Consider the following 22,937-nt stretch of genomic DNA (forward strand, 5'->3'; position numbering starts at 1 on the left):
ACGGCTCAAAAACATCCTGCAAAGCCAGGGACTCTCCGCTAGCTCACGTGTCCCACCGCTGACTGGCCTCTCCCTGCGCTCGTCTCAAATTTATAAACATCTTAAGTGTGTTTTTTTCACCAAGATCTTCTGTGACCCCAAAATCCAAGCCATAAGCGCCTGTTTTGGTTGAAATAACAAGCGAGGAGTTTAAAAATGCTTTGCTGCATTTCGAAACCCCACGAAATTCCTGTCGACTGCAGCCAGCCCAGACATATGCACTCTTTCTGACATGATTAATCTGACAGCCTCCGCAGGCCTGATCCTGCAAGCCCACTGCACTGAGAGCACTTTTTTGCTACAGTTAGACGTAGTTGGGGAGAGTGTCCCTGTAGCTCCTACTCGATCCGTTCTCTGCAGCCGTACCAGCCACCCCAGGGCCCTACCGGGAGCGTATTTGAGTTCCCACATCCATGTGCAGCGGGATAGCAGCGTTATTGGCACCAGCGTACCCGCTAAAAACACCAGAAGCGCAAGGCTGTGTGCAGTGAATGTGCTCAGCCGCTCCGGCAAGGCAGGCAGACCATGAATGAAAAGCGGCAGCGGCAGCAGATGCCAGTGGGTGTGGTGGAGGAATGGGGGCCGGAGAAGCCTGGGGAAGCCGCTTGCCGAAAGATGTGGAAACATCCTGCCATTCTCCACCAATAAAAGGAGCCTTTTAAAAATAAGGTACTTCCCATTTTGGGATCAGCTTCCTGGAAAATGAGGTTAGTGCTCAGCTAATAGCCACTCATTGCTGGACGGAGACTATCCCATAAAACATTGTCCTGCGGCTCTCCTACGTTAACGTTTGTAAATGAACAGCTCCACCAGCCCCACATACCTCCGAGCAACAGCAGCAGATCCACAACACCCCCGCATTTATATATGTCTGCACATATGTACACACATCTACATTTACACGCACCCACTCTTCCTAAAAGCATGCACGCTGGCATCGCACGCGTAAATCCATGTACATTACCTTCAGTAAGAGGAAGCCACTAACAAGTTATGCAGGTCATCACACGAGTGCCAATAAAACCTGCATTTTTTGCGTGTGCCACATGTGTAGCTGAAAAACTATTCTAGGAATGTTAAAAAGGGCTGAAATGTTTTATGGGGAATATTTTTTGGATCTTTCTGCCTGCAAAGCCAGATGCCTTTTAGCTCCTCTGAGTGTAATATTGCAGAGCTCTGAGGCAGCCGTACAAATTTTTGCACATGGGCCAGAATAGCCCTTTCTATACAATTGAACGTTACGGCTCGTAAGTCGGCTCTGCAGGGATAGGAATAGTCTCTGCGTCCCTCAACAGGAGGCTCCTGGGCCGCTTGCGATAAGAAACTCTTGCTCCCTGCCCTGCTGGGCAGGGACATGTTTACATTCAGAAAAGCTCGTGCTGCTTCAGACCTTAAATCTTGCCTGTCCTGAGCTGTGCGTTGGAAAAATTCGGATGGGGCAGGCAGAGGCTGTGTCTGAGATACTGAATCGCACACGCACGAATCCAGATGAAAGGTGGGAGCTGAAGGAGCGCACTGAGAACGGGCGATGCAGTGACAGCAGTGGCGACGAGCGAATTTCCTGTCTGGGCTGCTCGTCGCGCGGATATCGCTGCTCGCGCCGGGGTGCGTGCCGCGCGTGTTTAGCAGCCACGCGGGTGGACGCGTGTGGCAGGAAACGGTCGCTGCGTCTGACCTGCCCCGGGGAGAGGGCGAGGGGGCAGGCCGGGCCCTGCTTCCACCCCGGCCGGCAGGTGCGTCACGAAGGCCCGCGTGGCTGCCCGTGCCTTGGGCACACACATGCTCACCCGCACGTACGTCCGCGCGGCCCAGCGCGCGCAGGGCAGAGCACGGCCATGGTGGGGGACAAGCCCCCTGCAGCCACTGGACGGGGAGAAAACCGAGTTCAGCGATGCTGGGAGAAAGGCGACTGCTGCTGCTGCTGCTGCTGCTGTTTCGGACCCCTGGCCGGCTCGAGCGCTTTGACGCCCAGGGCGGTTTTAGCGGGGGCTGAGGAAGAGGAGCTCGCCGTGCCCGCGGGGGGCTCGTCCAGGAGGCGCAGCCGGGTCCTGCACGCGGTGGGCGGCCAGGAGGCAGCGGGCGTGAGCGGGGCCGCGGCAGGGTGGGCGCAGCCGCGGGGAGCCCGTTTCCCGACGGCGGCAGCCCAGCGGCGGGGCCGGGTGGCCCCAGGCGCGGCGGCGGCCGGGACAAAGCCCCGAGCGGCCCGGCCCGGCCCGGCCCGCTGGGGGCGGGCGGCTCTGCGCAGCCCCCGGCCCGAGCCCGGCGGCGGGGGGCGGCCGGGGGCGCGGCGCGGCTCCGCCCCGGGACCGCTCCCCCCGCCGCCGCCCCGGGAGGGAGGAAGGAAGGAAGGAAGGAGGCAGGCAGGCAGGCAGGCAGGCAGGATGACAGCGCCGTGAAGAGAAGCAGGGGGACCCCGCTGCCTCCCTCCTGCCGCGCGCCGGGAGCAGGCGAGCGCGCCCCGCCGAGCAGCCGCCGCCGGGTAGGTGCGGCGGCACCGGGAGCGATGGAGCCGGGCGCCGCGGGCTCCGCCGGGACGGCGGGAGGGCCGGGGCGGGGGTCGGGCCTGCCCGCGGCGGCGCGGAGTTGCGGGAAGTTGGGCGGGCGGCGGGGGGCACCGGCGGGCAGACACCCCCCCCCTCCCTCCCTCCCTCCCTGCCTCCGCGGGCGGCGGGTCCGTGCGGCTGCACCGCCGCCCCGCCGAGGCGGCTGCCGAGAGGCGCCGGCTCCTTTGTGTCTCCCTCCCTCGCTCCCTCGCTCCCTCCCTCGCTCCCTCGCTCCCTCGCTCCGGCCTCGGCCGCTCCTTTGTCTCCGTGCGGGGCGCCCCGGCCCCGGCCCCGGCCCCGGCGCCGCCGCCGCCCGCTCCCTCCTCTCCTCTCCCCTCCGCGCCGCGCCGCGCCCGCGGGCGGCTCGGGAAATGCCTCCCCGCCGGCGGCGGGTGCAGTCGGATCCAAACTCGGTCCTCGGGGGAGAAAGTCCTTCTAGCACATGACCGTCCGGGGAGCTCTGCCGGCTGCTTTTTTTAGAAAAGAACAAAAAAAAAAAAAGGGGGGGGGAGAGAGAGAAAAAAAATTAAGGACAAGCTCTCCTGCTTTAACACTGAGCGGAGAGAAATGTGTGCTGGTTTGAGAAAAAGACTTGCTCGCAGCTATCCTGGAATTGCATCATCCGCCGTGTCGGTCCCTGCTCGGGAGCATTGGAAAGTTCTCCTCAGCCGCTTCCCGTCCTGCCCGCGAGCCGCTCGGGCAGCCGGGCGCGTGGCGGGTCCCGCTCTGCAGGGAAGCGCCGGGTGCCACAGGGTTTCCTGGTGGAGCATGAGCATCTCTGCCCGCCTGCATCCCGTGGACTTCAGGCACAGAGAGGAAAGTGCTGGCTGCTGCTGAATTAGCCGGTTACTGTAGCCAGACGGAGGTGGAGAAAGGGCCCTGTGGGCACCGTCTGCTCAGAACCGGGGGGATTTCAGTATATGATTCCTGACGGCGTTCAGAGGAGCTGCCCACATAAACCCCTCATTCACCAGCGGGAGGACAGGTCCCTGTGCATTTAAAGCACCGGAGGTGAGCCTGGCCGCTTCAGTCGCCCGGGCAAGGAGAGGGGCCCCGGGAGATGCTGCGTGTCGTTTTTCACTTTTAGTGATTTGTGGCTCCGGAGCCCCTGCTGACAGAACAGGGGTTTAGCTCTGCGATACTCCCACATCTGCTGCCTTGCTTTGGTTCAGGACTAGTTTTCAGGCACCGCTTTTCCTGTGCTGGGAGGACCCAGGCATGTTCTGCAGTCCCCCCTGCGGTTTCCCAAGGGCAGGGTAACACGTTTCTTTTCTAGCAGGAATTGTCTGTTTTTCAAGCACTGCCACTCACTGCCAGCCCTTCCCGGAGGTACCTGGAGGGCTGCACGCTGCTCGCGCCTCGGAGCAGCACCGGCGCGGAGCAGGGCACGGAGTTAGCAGTGTCCCTGCTCGTCGGGGTGGGATTGGCGGAGGAGTTTCCAAGCCACCGGGAAGCTGCAGAGCAGCGTGGAGCGGCACGGAGAAGGAGCGCGGGGCTGCGGGAGGGACGGCGAGGCCGCGCACGGCGTCCGCGCCCCAGAGAAAGGACTCATTGAAGCGGAGACAGGCATTCGCGGTTCCCGGCGCGGCCGGGGGGCGAAGCGGGGAGGAAGGCGCGCACAGCAGCCAGCGTTGTGCCGGCCGGCCGGCGCTGAGCAAACAGCGCTGCGCCCCTCTCCCGGGGCCGCCTGGGCTGCCGCCAAGCGGGGCCGCGCTGCCTTCTGCAGGGCAGCGGTCCCCTCGCCCGCCTCGGTGGTCCGCAGGGCGCCGGTTGGGGCGCTGGGCTGGGGGCGCGCGCGGGCCTGGGGGATGCTGTCTCCCCCTGGGCAAGCCCTGGAGAGGGGCTGCGCCTTGCAGCCCGTCCTCGGCTCTTGCGGAGCGGAGGCCACCGAGCCCCGCGAGCGGGAGCCCGCCTGGCTGGGGAGCCCCCTCGTTCCCGCAGCAGGAGCCGGCCCGTGGTGCAGGCTCGTGTCATCCCGGGCTGGGTTTGTTGGCTGAACGCCGGCCGGGCGGTGTGTTTGCTCACACTCCTTCGCTTCGGGTGGTGCTGGAAAACCCCACTGATATCAGCAGCCTTCAGAAAGTCGCGCACAAATTTGTTAGCTAACTTCACCGGTCACGACTTGCTTCTCGTCCCCTAAAGCCACCGAGGGCAGGTCCCCAGCGTGCAGCGCAGCACGTTGCAGCTCCAAGTGTACACGTTTTAATCCCAACCCCAGGGCTGATGGCCGTGAAAGTCCCACTGGGACTCAGACGGCACCAGACGATCTCTAGCAAGGTGCAGAGCATCCACCGTCACAGCTGGGCTCGGGGCGCAAGTCACTACAGCGGGAAAACAATACTGGGCGTCTGATTTCGGTGGGGTTTCCTGGGGGAAAAGCAGAAGGGACGAAGAGCTGAAACACCAGGGCACCGGCAGAAAGATGGACTTTTCCCGAGGGATCTCCCTTTCCCCGCGTGCTTAGTTTAAGAGGGCAGCGGGGCACCGTGCTTCTGCGGCCCTCGAAGCGCCTGGGGGCGAGCGGACACACGACGTCCGGGGAAGCGGCAGCGGGCAGAGCGGGCACGACGCAGCGGCGCCCTGAGCCGGGGCCGCATCCAGGCCCCGCCGCCGCGTCCCTGCCCGAGGGACAGAGGGACTTTTAGTCCCAGCTCTCTCCTCTGACGGGCAGTTTCCAAGGAAGCGCTGGTTTTTATTTGGATGAGGCTTGGGGCTATTCCAGGCAACTTTATAAACACCGTAGGAGGTGACATCTCTTCCTTTTTTTAACTTGCACATACACATGTTATTTTTAAGGCAAAAATGAAAAAAAGCTCAGGCAGCCTCTCCGGCTGGGGCCGCCCGAGAGTGGCCCGGCGCAGCAGGACGGGACGGCAGCGCGGGGTCCCTCCCCGCATGGCGCAGCCGGCTGGCGAGGGGCCGCGTCCCGCACAGCTGCCGCCGATCGCCGCCGCGCTGGAACGGCTCGGGGGAAACCCGGGGCGGCGTCGAACTCGCTCCGCGATGGCGGGAAGAGGGACGCGCCTGCTGCGCGGCTCCCAAGGCCGGCCCGGCCGGGAGGTCGGGAGCAGGAGGAGTACAGGAGCTCGGTTTTGGGGGTTTTGCCCTCCAGGTTTGCTCAGGGCTTGCTGCCTCCCTCCCTCCTTCGTGCTCCAGCAGGGTTAAGCTAACTCGCTAGCGGCAGCAGATGTCCACGCAAGCAGCTTTGCGTGGGAACAAAAACCCCCACAACCACCAAACAGAAAAAGCCCCTGGCTCTCTCCGACTCCGCTGGGAAATTTGTGAGGTCTTTTATCATCTCGGCAGTGGGAATCGCAGCCGCCCTTGCCGAAACAGAAAGCATTTTGGGCCTGCGTTATGGGAAGAGGCCGGGAACAGCCCCAGCGACGATCCCCCGGCCACGTGCGCGTTGCTCTGGGGCGTCTAATTTTAGTGCTGCTGGAGGTTATCTCAGTTTGCTCCCGGACACGCAGAGTAGCAGGGCAGCGACCGCCGGACGCCTGCTGCCGAGGGAGCGAGTCGGCGCGAGCTGGACCAAGGCAGCGCTTGCTGCCGCCGCGCGACAGGCCCCTGCCCATTGGGTTGGGTGCGCAGGACGGGAGCCATCCCGACATCCGCTTGCACGGAAAACAGGCTGGTTCGTTGCCTGGGGCTTTCGAAACCTCCCCGCCGTCTCGGCGGCAGCAAGGTCAGCTGCAAGGGTGCGGCGCGGGACGGGAGAGGCAGCGCGGGCGCCCACAGCCGCCGTCCCCTGCGCGATCCGCCCGCGCGGCCCTCGAGCTCGGGGTGCGGGGGGGGGGGGGGGGGGAAGCGCAGCCCGTTTGCTGCCTGCGGACGACGGCAAACGCTCTCCTCCCGGCCGCCGCAGCGACACGTCTCCTCGCTGCCGCGAGCAAGGAAGCGCGCAGCGGGGCCGGTGACCCCCGCGCGGGCACCGAGGCCGGAGCGCCGCTCGGAGGAGCACGGTGGTGGTGGCGGGCCGCGCTCACGGGCGCACAGAGCCCCTCTGTTCCTGCGAACAATGAGCCGCTTGTGACTCCGCCACGGCCTCGGCCGGCACCGGGCTTCCTTTCGGCGCCGTGCTCCCCGGCGAGGGAGGCCTTTCGGGCGGCGAGCCGCCCCGGCAGCCTCAGCGGGCGCCGCGGCTCCCTCCTGGGCACGGATGAGCGGCGGCGCCGGGCTGGCGCACGTCTCCCCGGCAGGGTGCAAGCGTATTCGCGGTGAGGCCTGACGGCCCAGGGACTGCCTCCTCTTCCTCCCCGAGCCCGGAGGAGATGCCGCGGGCAAGTCCGGCGTTGCTCCTCGGCGCAGCCGCACGCTGGGGACGAGGGCTGGGAGCCGCAGCCTGCGACGCGCAGAGCCCCGTCATTTTTCTTGTCCGGGAAGCGGTTGGGAAACGCAAGCTTGGAGCCGCTGTGCTCGCTGGAGCCGTGCCACAGCCGCGCTGCCTTCAGCACCCCCTCTGCTCCAGCCGGGCCGGGAGCAGGGCCGCCGCGCCGCCCGGCCATCCCTCTCTCCGCCGTCCCTTCCCCTGGAGGGGCTCCTGGCTCCTGCCCGGCCGCGCCGTCGGCGTCCTCTGCCAGCCGCCTCTCCGCTGCAGCAGCGCGCCAGAAGCAAGCGCGAGAGCCACGCAAAGCCAGAAGGGATCGGAAGGGGGGAATTTTATCTGAGCAAACATTTGTGCACCTTTTCCCTGCCTGCGCCTTTGCTCCGGGCGCCTGGGGACACCTTGCCCGCTGCCCAAGCCTTCAGGGAGCACGGATGGCGCCGGGTTACTCCGCTGCCTTTTCCCGGCACTCCGGGGCTCCCAGCTCGCTGCCTCTACACTTCAAGCGGGTGATGCCATCAGCCCCAAATATATCTGTCTTTCACAGTGCAAAAGGTGGAGGCTCCGAAGGGCTTGCAGGCGCCGCAGCAGCGCCGAGCGATGTGGCACTGCTCCGAGGGCTTTGTATATTTTATTTCTTTTCTCGGCCGCTCAGATGCTCCGACAAGTTCTGTCATCGCGCCGACGCCGAGCGGGACCCTGGAAGCTTTACGGCCGGGGAAACGCCGAGTCGGAGCACTGGAAGGCACGCGTCCCGAGCGGCGTGCTGACAAACGGCACCGGCGAGGCCTTAAACACACACGGGTGCGCGCGGGGCTCCTCGGCGCTCCGGCCGCCCCGGCGCCCCGTCACCGCGGGAAGGAAATCCCGGCGGGGGCAGGCGCCTTCCCGGCGGGGCGAGCGTCGGAGCGGGGAAAGGGCCCGCACCGCCTGCGGGCGCTCCTCCAGCCATTCCTGGCCTGGGGGGGGTATTCCCGAGCCCGACACGGTTCGTCTGGTTAGTACCCTCGAAAATAGGCTCTCAAAAGCCGCAGTCGCGCAACCGGCCTGCTCCGAAGCGAGGCAGGCGCCGAGCATCCTGCTGCGGGCGGCCCGGGGCGCAGCCGTGGCCGAAGGGGCCGGGTCCCGGGCTCACCCGCGTCTCATCTCGCATTGCTATGTGCCTTCCCCCCCCCCCCCCAGGCGACGTAGAGACCGAGCGTGATCGCTTCGTCCCGTGTTGCGAAAGGCTCTTCCCCGGCAGGCTTTGCCAAGGCCGCGAGTGCTCGTCGCTCCCGTGGTTTGTGCGGCAGCGGGGTTTCGGTACCGCTGCGGATGGGGGACAGCTGCTGCTTCTAAGCAGCAAGCAGCAAACTCCCACGGGGGCATTCCCTGGCAATCTGGTGTGCTAGGACAGACGGAGCCGTGAAATCCTCCTCCTCCTCCTCCGTTCGCACCTCCGAACGCATCCCCGATCTCTGCGCCTCTCCCTTTTCCTCTGCTGTTCCTTCCCCCCACCGGTGCCAGCCCCTTCCCTCTCAGCCGGTCTCCTCCTTTGCGCTCCAGAGGTTGTGTCCCCATCCCAGCAGGAAGGACATATAGCGAGTGCCAGCTGATAGCCGGCATGAAAACCGTGTATTTTGGCAACCGATCGTGCTCGAGAGTTTTCTGCGTGACGCAAAGCCTGGCAGCGTTCCGCCCGTCCCCACCCTGCCGAGGGCCAGGGCTACTGCGGCTTAGCCGGGGGCATCTCCTCTCCAGCAGGACCCGGCGGCTCCTCGGAGGACAGGGCGCTCCAGGGCTCACCTCCTTCGCCCTTCAAAGTAGATACCGAGAGCAGGAGCAGGACAGCCTGCGTGAGTCCGCTCCGTTTGCCTGAGCCAAACCAAAGCTAAACAGACTTTCCCTGAGTCACAGAAAGTCTGGCCAAGAAGCCACGAAGAGCAAACAGCCTCATTCACTTGGCAATAACACAAGCCATGCAAACAACCAGCTAAGTAACAAGTACCAGTAAGTGTTAAATGCAAATAAAATCGCATGTGCTGGAGAAACATGACATCTACCAGACTGCAGCCTTAACTGTGGGGTGCTTCGAGGGAGGCTCTGCTTCGCTAAAGAATGTAATGATTTTATCTCACACCATTTTCCTACAAAGAGCCTTTCCGTAGTGTTGTGCATCAAGCCGGTCCCAGACGTTGCTGCATCCACAGCCTCAGCCCACTAGAGTCTCCGACTGCTGCTGTCCCTGGACAATCCTGGATGCATGAAGTTGCAACCTGGAACCAGAGGTCGCAACCTAGAAATCAGGTGGAGAAAAAGCACCTCAAACAACAGCAGGAGAAATAAACCCCTCTGGGAAGGGCAGGGGGGACAAGGGAGGAGGCACAGAGGAGCAGACCCCTGCTCTCATGAGGGTGTTGCAGTTCAGCTCCCAGCCGAGCAGAGGACACGCCAGGCAGCTTGGAAAGCACACAGGAGAGCACAGGCCCACCGGACTGACACACGCAATACCTGTTTGCTGGGCTCGCTCCTCATCTCTGCGGAGCAAGCTGTCTTGTATCGCTTCAAGGTGGCACACGCAATTTCTGTAATTTCGGCATCGGTCACCCAGGGGCAAGGTGCAGGGCACTGGCGTGCTGCAAGCGCAGCACAGGTGCTGGGGGCACAGGGCTCCTTCCACCCAGCAGGGAGTTGCAGGCCCACGATGGATTAAATAGCGGCAGCAAGAGCGAAACAGATGCTTCTCGTTTAGCGCACGCCCGGGAAGAGCTCCCCAGGCCTGGTTATTTGGAGCCACCCAAGCGCCCCGGCCTGGCCCCGGGAACCCGCCGCATGGGTGCCCGCGAGCGGGGCCGGAGCCGGGGGGGGGGCCAGCCTGCCTCGGCGAGCCACCGCCGCTCCGCTCCTCTTCCAGCCTCGTCCTTTTGATTGCGTCGTCATCCGGGCTGGCTTGATGGCGGAGCTGAAAAAACGAAGCGGGGAAACAACCGGCGGCTGGGAGGCTGGGTTTCCCGCGAGCGCCCGGGCTCTCGCCCTTCCCTCCTCTGCCCCGCGGGGAGCAAAGCCGCGCGGGCGACGGTGCCAAATCGCAGCCGCCGCTCCGGCTGCGCAGGGCGCTGCCGGGAGGAGCCTCCGGCACGCGCGTCCCCGGCGGAGTCCCTTCGTTTTATTTTCGTTTATCTGAAAACGGATCCAGGCCATCGGCGTGGGCACCTCCGCCGCCCCGGCAGGGCCAGCGCCGTCGCGCCCGGGTGCCGCTTCCCAACCCACCGCTGCCGCGGGGCGGCTCGGCCCGTCACCCTGTCGCAAAGTGCCACCGAACGAGACGGGCTCGCGCGGAGGAGATCGACCCGGGACTGGCGTCTTTCCCGTAGCCGGTTACGAGCCGTCCTTCCCAGCTGTTCAGCAGGCACGTAAGTGCATGTTAAACCCTAGCCAGGAGTCCCTGCAGGAGGATGCTTCCCTCTCTAAAGACAGCTCCTGTTTTCCCTAGGGAAACACTTACGCAAGAAGTGATGGCTCAGAATGGCTGGAAACAGCAGCAGGAAGTTTCTGGGCCGTTTTGGGGTTGTTTGGAGGGCAACTTCCCCCGCCGTAAGCCTAACTTTGCCCTGCCTTATCTGTTTCCCCATCCTCAGTCTCAATATTTATATCACCGCAAAGCGGGTGGGAACAGGAAGGAATCTTCCCAAAGAGCAGCATCCGATTCCCATTCTCCGCCAGCCATCCAAGGCAGTCACCACAAGCCCCTGAGCAGCCAGCCCTAAAAGAGAAACCTGTTCAACGCAGGGACTTTTATTTAAATCCCCCCCCCCCGACCCCGTGCTGCGGGGACGGAGCAGAGTGCCTTGAGCTCCAAGGGGAACGCGGCTCGCGCCTCCGGCTTCTCCGCAGAGCCACGTGGCCGGAGGAGCCGGTGCGGAGGAGGAGCACTCGGCGCGGAGGAGGAGAAACCAGGGTGGAGGAGGACCGTCGCCTGCCTTAGCCCGGGGTCCAAAGGGCCGGCTGCCGGCCGATCCCTCCTGCGGAGGAGAGCAGTTCCCAGCCCTCGGAGGAGACGTCGCCGCGGGCGGCTTTGCCCGCCAGCCCTCCCGCCTCCGCGGGCACGAGCCCCGTGGCGGAGCCGAGCCCCGCGCTGGCGGCCGGGGCGGCCGCTGCCGAAGGCGCCCCTCGCCTGCGCGCTTTCGCTCTCGGGAGCCTTCCTGCTTTCGCTTCGGCGGCTGCGACTCTGCGAACGCCTCCAGGAAAGAGAACGGAAGTAACGCGCTGGGCCCTCCAGCTCGACGGGCAGCGCCGGGCTGCAAGCCTATGCGGTGGGGCAGGAATTCCAGCGTTTGCAAAACAGCCCGCCCGGGGCCAGGCTTGGCAGCGGCGGCAGCGGCGGCGGCGGCGGCGGGGCGCGCGCATCTCGCTGGGCTGCGAGCGAGCAGCTGCCGGTGGCGAGCCGGGCTCCGACAGCCGAGGGGATTGGGTTTCAGAGCTGGCGGCGGCGGCTCGGCGCAGGCCGCCCCGAGGAGGTGCGGGAAGGGGTCTTGTCTCGCGGCTTCGTTTCGGGGCCGGGGAGGCGGGAGGGGGAGCGGCCGACGGGTGCTGCCGGCAGCTGCTCGGCGCCGGCGGGCTGGGAGCCGTAAGGAGCAGCCCCCGCCCACCGCCCTGCGTTTTTATTGCTCGAGCCCTTGTTCGTACAGCAAACGGGAATTGCCTGCCGGCTCCCGAGGCAGGCTACGGCTCTCCAGATGTGGAGAGCGGCAGATGTTGCTGGGGCCGCCCTCTTCGGGCGTCGGAGAGCGGCGTATTTGCGGCACGCGGGGTGCTGCCGTGCGGGCGGGCTTAGCCCGCGGATCCCCATCCACCGGTCCTGCACCTTCCCGTAGGCAGGCCGTCCGTCAGGCGAGAGAAGACACCCATGGCCGGACCTGTTGCAGAGCCCTCCTCTCTCCCTTGGCCATGCGGGACCCCAGGTGACTATCTTCGCCGGCACCCCGGACTTTGTGCCAGCTGAAGGCAGGGTAGATGCACTCCCCCTTGCTCAGGAGACCGAGGGTTATTAGGAAAAAAGCCAAACAGCCCTTTTGCCCTTTTTGCCCTGGGCCACCTTCAACACAGCTATCTAAACGTGGGATGTGCACGGGCGCTAACTCCTCCTCCTCTCCCTGCAGGCCAAGGGCAGCCCTGGGAAGCGATGCTGAGGAGCAGAAGATGCCTCCTAGATAGCCCAGGACACCGGGCGCTGGGAGAGGAGCTCCTCTGAGGAGCGCAGGGACTTTCCACGGATGCAGACGTCTCGGCTTCTTCAGCGTCTCCCCATGGAAAGAAGATACGCTTTGCCCCAGGATTTCCGGGACGTGTTGCACTGCCTGAGAATGAGGAGCAAGTACGCCGTTCTCCTGGTGTTTGTCGTAGGGCTTGTCATTATCGAGAAGGAGAACAATTTCATCTCGAGGTAGGAAGAGGGGAGAGCAGGTCCTTGCTGCGCCGGGAGGGAAGCGCTCAGCCGCTCGGGGCACCCCTAGGCCACCCCTGCTTTTACCCCGGTCTCTCGCGGCTGTCAGCCGGCACGCGGTTCGGCCCCTGTCCCCGTGCATGAAGGCTGCCAGTGAGGCTCGCAAAGCCTGCGGTCAGCTGGGGCTCAACACCGCGTTGCTTCCTTGGCGCTGCGGGGAGAGGCGATCCGCAGCCTCTGCAGGGAGTACCTCCGGGGCGCCTCGCGTCTTCCCTCTTTTCCGTCCGTTTGGACCTTTGCCTCCCTGCCCCACTGCCGCGGTGGCCCTGCCGTGTCGCGTCCTTCCCACGGGCGCCTCCGCGGAGCAGGATTTCGCTTTAGCAGCGGGCTCTTCCTCCTCCTCGCTGCCGCAGCTGCCGAGAGCGCGTGCCCCCAGCCCCGGTCCCCCACCGTGTCCCCAGGCGGAGGGAGGCGTAACGGAGCGGGCGGGCGGGCGGGCGGGCTTGCACCTTCGGGGGCTCTTGCCCACGCTCTGCTCGTCGCCCGCAGGGTGTCGGACAAGCTGAAGCAGTCGCCGCAGTCGCTGGCGGAGGCCAACGGCACGGAGGCCAGCCCGGCGCCGGCCGAGAACGGCTCCCTCGAGTCGCTCCGCGAGCTGGACGCCGCCTTCTCGCGGCTCAGGACCCGCCTGCGCAACGTCACCCTGGAGCTGAGCGGGGGCCGGGAGCCGGCGGGGACGCCCGGCCCCGGGCCCCGGCGGCACGTGCTGCTGATGGCCACCACCCGCACGGGCTCCTCCTTCGTCGGCGAGTTCTTCAACCAGCAGGGCAACATCTTCTACCTCTTCGAGCCGCTGTGGCACATCGAGAGGACGGTGACCTTCGAGCCGGGGGGGGCCAACGCCGTGGGGTCGGCCCTCGTCTACAGGGATGTGCTCAAGCAGCTCTTCCTCTGCGACCTCTACATCCTGGAGAGCTTCATCTCCCCGGTGCCCGAGGGCCACCTGACGCCCTTCATGTTTCGGCGGGGCTCCAGCCGCTCGCTCTGCGAGGAGCCCGTCTGCACGCCCTACGTGAAGAAGGTCTTCGAGAAGTACCACTGCAAGAACCGCCGCTGCGGCCCCCTGAACGTGACGCTGGCGGCCGAGGCCTGCCGGCGCAAGGAGCACCTGGCGCTGAAGACGGTGCGCATCCGGCAGCTGGAGTTCCTGCAGCCGCTGGTGGAGGACCCCCGGCTGGACATGCGCATCATCCAGCTGGTGCGGGACCCCCGGGCCGTGCTGGCCTCCCGCATGGTGGCCTTCTCGGGCAAGTACGAGACCTGGAAGAAGTGGGCCTCGGAGGGGGCGGCCCCGCTCGACGAGGACGAGGTGCAGCGGCTGCGGGGCAACTGCGAGAGCATCCGCCTGTCGGCCGAGCTGGGGCTGCGGCGGCCGGCCTGGCTGCGGGGCCGCTACATGCTGGTGCGCTACGAGGACATCGCCCGCTCGCCCCTGCGGAAGGCCAAGGAGATGTACCGCTTCGCCGGCATCAGCCTCACGCCGCAGGTGGAGGAGTGGATCGGCAAGAACACGCAGGCGCCGCAGGACAGCAGCGGCATCTACTCCACGCAGAAGAACTCCTCGGAGCAGTTTGAGAAGTGGCGCTTCAGCATCCCCTTCAAGCTGGCGCAGGTGGTGCAGAACGCCTGCGCGCCGGCCATGCGCCTCTTCGGCTACAAGCTGGCCGGCAGCCCCGAGGCGCTCACGAACCGCTCGCTCAGCCTGCTGGAGGAGACGCGGGCCTCCTGGGTCACGTAGGCGCCCGCGCCCCGCTCCGAAGCCCACCGAGGGACGGCAAGCGGGCCGCGCGAGCGTGCCGTGCCGCGCCGCGCCGCGCCGCGCGTGTCCCTGCCCCCAGGTGCCGAGGCCCCAGGGGACGCCTGGGCCGATCGCCCTCCGAAACGGGGCTCCCCGGCTGGCCCGGGGCATCGCCGCTCCCGTGCCCCAGCTCCCGGCGCGGCGGCACGTCTGCACCAAAGACTGACCTTGGGGCCCAGCACCCCCTTTAGACCCCCCCTCGTCTGCCGGGGGGGGGGGGGGGGACATCGCCGGCAGCAGGGAACCGGAGCCGGACGGAGCCTCCTGGCTCAGCCAAGCGCTCCCGCGCCCGAACGCGGGACCTGCTCAGCGGCGCGGCGGTCCCGCAGGGCCTCCTGGAGCAACGTCTCCGCGGGGCGACGGCGGCTTCTTCTCGCCAGGGCCACGGCCACGGCTCGCGTCCGGCTGCAGACGGTCCGGGTCCCCTGAGCGAGGAAGAGGAGGACGGAGGCGAACGGAGGGCGATGGCGCTGAGCACCTCCACGCGTTGCCCCTCGCGCCCCCGTCGGGAACGATGCGAAGAGGAGACAAGCGCCCCCCAATCTATAAAAACCAACCAAAGCCCCAACGCGGCGGCTCCCCGGGGCCCTTTCCCCGAGCCACCAGCAGAGCCGGCCCCGGGGGAGCAGGAACGCCGCCGAAGGCCGCCGCTGCCGGTCTGTGCCTTTGGGGTTGCGCAGCCGGGTTTCGCACCGGGATCGGTTCGGCGGGAGGCAGCTGCGCGGGGCTGCGGCGCTGTCGAGGCTGCAGGAACACCAAAGCCAAACCAGACGCGCTCCCGCGGGAGGGCTTAAAATAGCCGTGCGGGCGTTTATTAACGGCAAGGCCGGCAACCCCACCCAGCCTGCCCCTGCCAAGACCTAAACTCTGGGCCCACGCAACGGTTTAAATGGTACCACCTTCTTTTTTTAGCGAGCTGTTTATTGTTGAGAGAAGTGCAGAAGGATCAAAAGGCAGAGCCAAGCACCTCCATCCTCCAAAGAGGGCATTTGGGGGGAGGTTTTTGCAGCCTGGAGGGGGAGCTCTTGTGAAAACCATGCTGTACCCTCCGAATTTTGAAATGTCGCACCCCGCAACCTCTGGGATTTTGGAATTACTATATAGTTCACGACACCTCCCACGGTTCCTGAAGCCCCCGGTCATTTTTCATCTCTTTAGTGTTTAATACTGTCTTATACCCGTCCCCATTTGCATTCCAGTTCTATGAGATTGGGTCGCCCAATTCAGGAAAGCCTCCTTATTTAGAAAAGAAATTGAGTGCACACTTAATTTTTGGACAGAACCTAAGCACATGCTCAAGTACTTTCCCGAATCAGGCCATAAATGCAGATACTGCAACCTTGAGATGGCTGAGGGGGAAAAAAAAATCAGAAAACCGTTTTTCCTCCAGACCCCAAAACCATGCCAGTGGCTTTTATTGGCACGGACATATTTGAAGCATGCGTTGAAGCCCTCCCGAGCTGTCCACAAGATACTGTCCGACAGGAGTCCCTCTCGCGCTCTGCCTTCCCTGGCTTTTCCCCTAAAGAGCTGCCACTAAAGGGAAGCCTGTCTTAAAGCAGGGAAATAAATACAGCTTTATACGCGAGCACAGCCAAGTCCAGGTGCTGAGGTCCGCGCTGCCCCAAGAAGGGCAGCTTTCCTGAACTGGCCCCAATACACAAGGACCTGGACCCAAAAGGCCTTGGTGGTTTAACGCCTTCACCAGCCCAGGGCTGGGAATTGTCCTGGCACCGCGCCGGGGTCGCCTTGCCCAGCCAGCCCTCTGGCTACAAAGAAATGAGGCGGTTTGGGGGGTTCTGGTGCTTTTCAAAGTTGGTTTGGGGGGGTTGGTTTTTTTTTTTTTTTCCTTGCAAGGAAGATGCTGCCAACGCCTGCCCTGTGCAAAATCACTTGGAGAACGGAGGCTTTAACAGTGGCAACTGCAAGGCAAATTTATTTATTTATTCTACGAAAAAAAGGGGAAACATGTCAGGAGTCAGAGCTAAACCCAAAAATCAGAGCGGCAAAGAAGCAGAGAGACACTCCAAGCGGAGGTGGCGGGATTTTGGTTTCAAAACTAAGTGCCGGGTTGTGGCGGGTCTCGCAGCCCCCCCGGGTCTGTCCGCTCACGCCGGACCTAGGCTCCAACGCGCCGCTCTGCCCGGAGGCCGCTGCCGGCCCGGCCGCACGCAACGCCCTCGCTCGCCGCAACGGGGGCCGCTGCAGAAAGCATCGGGGCGCTCGCTCGGGGCGCGCGACGCAGCGCCCAGCCTTTCGCCCTTCTCCCGGGGACGTTTCCCTGCTGTTCGCCCCCCGGCGCGGGCTCGCAGCGGCCTCGCGCGCCTTGCCGGAAGGCGGTTTCCTTGACTTATTTAATTAAAAAGAGAGAAAGAGTACAACGGAGCAGAATCCAAAGCATCTCCTGTCTCTTTGATATTCGCCCCCTTGCTGTTTGCGGCGGCGAGGAAGACGCAGACGTGAACGCGGACCCTCCCCGCCGGGCGCCCATCCGCCTCCGCGGCGGCGATTTGTACGCGGTGAATAGGTCTCCGCAGCAGCCCGGCAGCAGCGTGACGTCCGTCCGTCCGGGGAGGAAAGCCCGAGGGCAGGATGTGGAACGAGAGGCAGAGCCCGCTGCCGAGGCCGCCCTGCGCGCCCCTCCGTCCCGCCTTCTAAAAGCGGAGCAGCTGAGGTGCGCGCAGAGTCAGCCCCGGAAACACCTGCCGCCCCTGCCGGCGTGCAACGCACACCTGAGGTCTGCTGGAGCAGCAGAGCCGGTTTGGGTCTTTGCCACGCTGCGCAATAGCCTGCCGCTGAACCGTCCCCTGCAGCGAGTATTCAGTGAATTAAAATCACTCTGTTCTTAGTGCACGTTGCAGTGTGTGCCTTTACTCCCAAGCCAGCGTATTTTGGGTTACAGCGGCCCTCAGAGAGCCAAGCCACACACCTGCGTCTGTGCTGTCCCTGCTGCTGAACCCATGCAACAAGTCTCATGGGTTTTTGGAGCAGAGTCATTTAACAGACCTTCACGCCAGAGGCACATTTTAACAGAGTCCAGGATTAGGAAGCCCATCGTGTCCTGCCAGGGATCACTGCTCTCAGCAGAAGGGACCGACCTTTCATTTTTGACCTGAACATGACTGGCGAAGAGGAGGGAAAGTTTCAGCGCTCTTCAGCAAGGAATTGCCCTGCGTCGGGCTGACAATCCAGCATCTTCCATCAGCGCTGACCTCATTCCTAATTGCACAACTAATTGTCATTATTTTGCTCAGTCCCAGAAGCACAAACAATAAACCCAGCCAATTTTTCAAATACAGTCACCTTAATATTACTCTTCCTTGCTTAAGCCTCATTGAGGCCAATTAAATATAACAATTGTCTTCACAAAGACAGCCAAAAGCAGCTTCTTTGGAGGAGAAAAACAATGGCGTTTCCAAGTGGAGAGGGGCCCATGTTCCTTACAAAGCTGAAAGCAGGGAACAAAACCCATGTGGGCGTAAGGGGAAAGGAAGCCCCGGGGACGGGACAGGACCCGGCAAAGGGAAGGAGCAGCAAGCCGGCCGCACGGGTTGCGTGGCTCAGGAAGGAGGAGGGAGAGCTTTTGCGCTGGGAGTTGGTGGAAGGGGGCTTGGAGGCAGCCGGGCAGCTCCTCGCGCCTTCGGAGGAGCAGGGGGTTCTCCCTTCTTGCAGACAAGCCACACCGCAGCATCAGCAGTCCTCGCACGTTTTCCCTGCCACAAGGATAATCTGCGCACTCCGTAGGGCCAAGAGAGGCAAAACCCGGCAGTGTGTGCATATACACAAATAAAAAAATAAATAAAAAAACTTTGGGAGCACTTGGAATTTGCAGCCCCGGTTTTAGGCCACGAGCAGATGCTGAGGCTTTCTGTGCAGGTCGCAGCGTACTGACGCCCCAAAACGGCGCCGATCCAAATTCTTGGGGACGTCCTGGGCCCCGACCGTGAGAACAAGGCGCTTTGAAGAGGCTTTCGAGCTCGTAGCGGGGTGGCAGAACGAAAGGCAGATGCATACCGCTTGCCGGCTCGTCCCTCCGAGCCCGGCCTCTCTCACGCAGGCAGGCAGGCAGGCAGGCAGGCGCTCAGGAGGTTTTGCAGAACGAGCCTCTTGGGGGCCTGTTTCGAAAACGCAGCTGGTTTGAAAACGCTGCCTAACACGGAGCCGCCGCAAACAACAATCCCCGGTCCGGACGCTCAGCTTGCGCGTGGCTACGCCTGCCCCAAGCCAGGAGGGATGGCGGGGGAGGAAATAAGTAAATAAATAAATAAATAAATAAATAAGACAAAAAGGCAGGGAAACCATCCCCCTTTCCGGGGGACCCCGGCGAGCCAACGCCGCGCGGCGGCAGCGGCACACGGGAGCGCGCTGCCCGGATGGCTCCGCCGAGGCCGGCCCTTGGCGAGAGCGCGTCCCTCGCCGGCGGCCGCGGCGCAGCATGGAGAACAGAGGCGGCATTGAGGAGCGCGGGGCCGGCTGGCCGGCCGGCGGGGAGGGAGCGGCTCTCCCGACGGCTCCGGCGGCCGTCCTCCCGCCGCTCCCGGGTTCCCGCTCGCCTCGCCTCCCGAGCACGGCCGCCTTGCTCGCTGCGGAGCATCTGCTCTCAATATGCGAGCGGCTCCGATGAGTCCAAGACCCTCGACTCCGGCCGGCTCGGGAGGGGGTACGAAAACGGGCTTTTCTTTATGCTTATGCACGTGTGCAAGCCCGAGGCGAGACCTCTAGGGAGGCTTCTGTCCCTGGGGCCCTGCAGAAACAGCGACCGGCCCCCGCGGCAGCAGAAACGCCGGGCGGACGGAGAGCTGCCGCCTCGGGCTTGGCGCCGGTGCCTCCCGCTTCCCACTTTGTTTGCGCGGCGTCTCCTCCCCGTCCCGCGCGCAGCTCTCCAGCCCCGCTGGAATAACAAGCAGCCCTCGGCTTCCCGAGTGAATCGGGTTTTGTTTTTAAGCTTCCTGCCGGGAAAGTGGAAGGGTCACCGAGTTCAGCTGGATATCCCGCAGATGCGCTCCGGGCTGGGAAAAATCTGCAAGGCATGTCGCTGGAAAGCTCCGCGGCTGCCACGAGAGGGAAGGCTGCCAAGTCCCAAGCAGCAGTTACGGGAACCACACGACACGGAGCGGAGCGCAACCCCCGCTGATAAGAGCCGGGAACGAGCCCCAGCAGAGGGAGCGGGGAGGCGAGACGGCTTCCAGCACGGTTGCTCCGGACACTGACCGAGCAAACATGGATTTAATTCTCACGTCGAGAAACGCCTCAGCAGCCCCCAGAGAGATAGCGCCGGCCGAAAATCGCGAGCCAGGACTCCGGCGCGGGAGCTAAGTCACGCGGGTGACAGACCGTCCCCAGGAAGGCCAGGAACCCCGGTGACGGGCCCACGGCTCCTTTCGAGACCGCAGCCACAGCGTTTACCAAGACACCGCGTGCGGCAGGACATCGGATGCTCCCCGCCACGAGCCCTTCGTCCCAGGCAGGCCCGCGAGGCTGCCCCGCCGCCCGCTCAGGGCTCGCCCTGGCATCCGTCCGTCCGTCCTTGTCCGACCTTATCTGCTCTTTCCGAACCACCCTGCGGGCATTTCCCGGCGGAGTTTGCTGTGGCGCCCGGCACCTCCGCAGAACCGTGCTGCTGGGTGCGGGGGGACGCTCAGCTGCCCTTATCCCCCAATTTCCTCCAGTTAAGTGCTGCTCGCCGTCTTCAGGCCGCAGGCAACCGCCCGGCTGCGGAGCCGCCTGCGCTGCCTCTGGGAGCCTCTCCTAGAGCAGGGCCGCGTTTGTGCTCCAGGGAAAACAAGCCACGGCCATGCGGGGCCAGGCACGGACTGAAAGACATGTCTAGAGCAGACGGAGCAGGATGCGAAGGCAGCCGCTGGGCTCTTCAAGGCAGCTCCCTCCGATCCCCTCCTAGGCGAGAAACTCCTGTACTAAGACATCACCTGCCTAATCTCTTAGGCCAAATCCTGGCTCATAACGCGCTCCGGAAGCGCGAGTAATCCCAAAGCTGTGCTAAATGCGACTGAGGTCTTCTCTCGGCAAGGCAGCATCTCCAGCTGGCTGAGACACCTTGCACAAAAGGACCAAACAGCCATTTAACCACCAGTCCTTCATTTCTGGGGGAATCTCCACCGTTAGTCGAGGTCCCAGCATTGCCCAGGCACAGATGGTCCATCAAGCGTCCCCTGTTTCCTGCAAACACGCAGGATGCACATCCCAGTATTTCAGGCAAAGCACACAATATCCTTGAAAACACTTCTTTCTAGCGAAGGCGCCTCTAATTGAAAGCAGGACCTCCGAGCAGGCTGAACAAAGGGAGACGTTTAAGCAGGCATGTGCTTTTCTTTGGATGTCGTGAAAAGAAGAGACAGTCTTCTCCAGCCCCCAGAGACAAGTTTCACGCTCCCTCTGGGCATCTCCCGCTGGCTGCAGCCATGCGTCTTTCCAGCCTGGAGGCTCTCCCGTTTCCCCAGCCCAGCACTACGCCTGCTTGCAGCTTGGCACCGGGTTGTACAGCCAGTACCAGCAGTGTTTTTAGAGCCGGGGAGCCCCCTCTAACCCTTGGGAATGGTCCCCCAGGCTGCTGGCATCATGCCTGCCATCACCCTCGTTATTAAGCTGCAACAAGTTAATAAAACTGCAGGCTGGGTAAAGCCAAACCATGCCAATAAAACCACTAGGAAAGGCAACAAGGCCACAGCACACCAAACCCATCTCTGGTCCAGATCCCACAGATACGCGCTCACGCAGCAGGGTGAAGGCACCTCCTGCCCACCCTGCCCCGACCACTGCCGGCCCCTCTGTGGCTCATGCTCTGGAGGACAAAAAGCACAAATTTGGGGAAACAACCGTGACTTGAGAAAACCACAGCAACAGGCAACACCTGAAGACGAGGGCACACCTGATAACGAGCACATCTGAGGGAACCGCTCCACTCAGACACATCTCACTGCAGGTAAAGAGGCAGCAGCAGGGTCACCCCACGCACCGATGCCGCAAACCCCCTCCTCCCGAGAAATGTTAACTTGTGGCAGCAAGACATCTCCCAAGAGCCAAGCTTACCCTAAAACACCCCCCACACACACACACACTCCAGTCCCTTACTTCTCAAATCTGGGGGTGCTCCCTCCCCTTTCATAACCCCTCCCAAGCACATCCGTGCCTGCATCTGTGCTCCCGCTGGTGTCACTGGCCCAGAGACGCTGTAACGCCTGGCACAGGCCCTACCTTCCAGGGCTATGTTTTGGGGGAAATCAGGGTGGGTTCTGCAGATGGTCGCTGTCACCAGAGAGACATTTCCTGCACGTTAGCCTAGAGCAGCAGGGGGACACACATCCCACAGGCAGCCTGCACACGCTGGCATCAGCTGATGCCTGCTTCTTCTCACTGGGGTTACCTTAGGTGGCAGGAGACGATGTAGAATCAGCAATAGCTTTAATAAGTTACATATATAGTGATCCCAGTCTAAATGGGATCTCTCTAGTTAATGTTTTCCTCTGCCGGTCTAATCCAGACTTGACTTTGGACCAGCAGGTACACCCTGCTGTTTCTCTGCCTCTGCCTCGGAGACACTCGGGGCTTGTTTGGAGCTGTGCTGGCGTGGCTGGGTTTGCCGTGGAGAGACAATCCTTGTTTGAGTTGGAGTCAACTACCGGCATCTGAAGGAGGCTCCAAAAATCACTCACCTGTAGGAAAAATATCAGCAGCCATTTCAACTTCTCCCGCTGATGAAGCACATTAATGTGACCCTGTAAACTGGGGGTATCAGCATTTTCTCTTATTATTATACCCTACTCTAGTTTTCTTCTGGTCTTTAAATAGCAGGGTGTTTTGGCGGTGACGTCTGGGGCTCTGGGAACGATGGCATTAGTGGGGTGGATGCCAGCCCCAGGACAGCCGGGTGCGGAGAAGGGGGCTGCAACAGGGTGCAGAGGGAGTCGAATGCTTTCAAAGTGAAAGGAAACAGGGTCAAAATGGAAAACGAAGCAATGATGGGTAAGGCAGGCCCCATCGGGAAAGGCCTTCTGGAGGAAGTTAGCACAGAGAGCAATTAATGTTTGCTAGAAAGAGCAGCTATGTTAGAAGTTACACAAGTATGGAGGGCAAAACATCAGAAGATGCCAGTACCTGTTAAGTAAGACAGTGTGGTCTAGGCAGATAAGCCTCTGAAATATCACCTTAGATCATCGTGGACTTAGGCTCAGTAAAAAAAGTGTTACCAGTAACCAGCCCAGCAGGTGTTTGCTGAGCCATGAAGTCAAACCAACAGACTAGTCCGCATAAATGAGGCTTGTCCCAAACACTGGGAATCCTTGCTGCTCTGCTGGCTGTCCTCACCCACCACCCCCTTCTCTTGCTCGAGCTCGGTTTAAGGGGATTGGATGAGCTAATCCCCCGTGTCCCCTCACTACACTATCAGGTGGGATTTCTGCACTGGGACTGAGAAGGAAACCTGTAGCCCAAGCACAGTTGGGGCCTCCGGGGGACCAGGAGGGCAGTGAGGATCGTCGTGTTCGGTGCCGTTCCTGTATGGAGCTGGTGCATTTATATGGCTGCACCACCTGGACGCTAGCTTTCCCCTTGGTCAGAGTTTGGACCTGCAGGCCAGTGAGGGACCAGAGGCTGCAGCACACACAGACATTTCAGAATTAAATGACAGCCTTGTTTTCTGTTGTTTTTTTTAAGAGATGGCATGCCTGACCAGACCACATTTTTTTGGTCCACGTCCCATATTTATCCTGTAATTACACCTTTCAAACAAAG

The 22,937-nt window shown here is 62.8% G+C and overlaps 1 protein-coding gene across 2 annotated transcripts; it reads left to right on the forward strand.

The window, feature by feature from the left end:
- Positions 1 to 2,434: 2,434 nt before the first annotated feature.
- Positions 2,435 to 17,487, forward strand: CHST3 (carbohydrate sulfotransferase 3). Of its 2 annotated transcripts, none has more exons than XM_067299726.1 (3): positions 2,435 to 2,518; positions 12,048 to 12,331; positions 12,881 to 17,487. In XM_067299726.1, the coding sequence occupies exons 2-3, from the start codon at positions 12,162 to 12,164 to the stop codon at positions 14,127 to 14,129; spliced, it is 1,419 nt and encodes a 472-aa protein (XP_067155827.1). In that variant the 5' UTR covers positions 2,435 to 2,518; positions 12,048 to 12,161; the 3' UTR covers positions 14,130 to 17,487. The 2 variants fall into 2 exon arrangements, with proteins under 2 accessions (XP_067155827.1, XP_067155828.1); XM_067299727.1 differs by lacking the exon at positions 2,435 to 2,518 and adding an exon at positions 11,268 to 11,405.
- The last annotated feature ends 5,450 nt before the right edge of the window (positions 17,488 to 22,937 follow it).

This window comes from Apteryx mantelli, chromosome 7, assembly GCF_036417845.1.
Source record: "Apteryx mantelli isolate bAptMan1 chromosome 7, bAptMan1.hap1, whole genome shotgun sequence".
Taxonomy (NCBI): Eukaryota; Metazoa; Chordata; class Aves; order Apterygiformes; family Apterygidae; genus Apteryx; species Apteryx mantelli.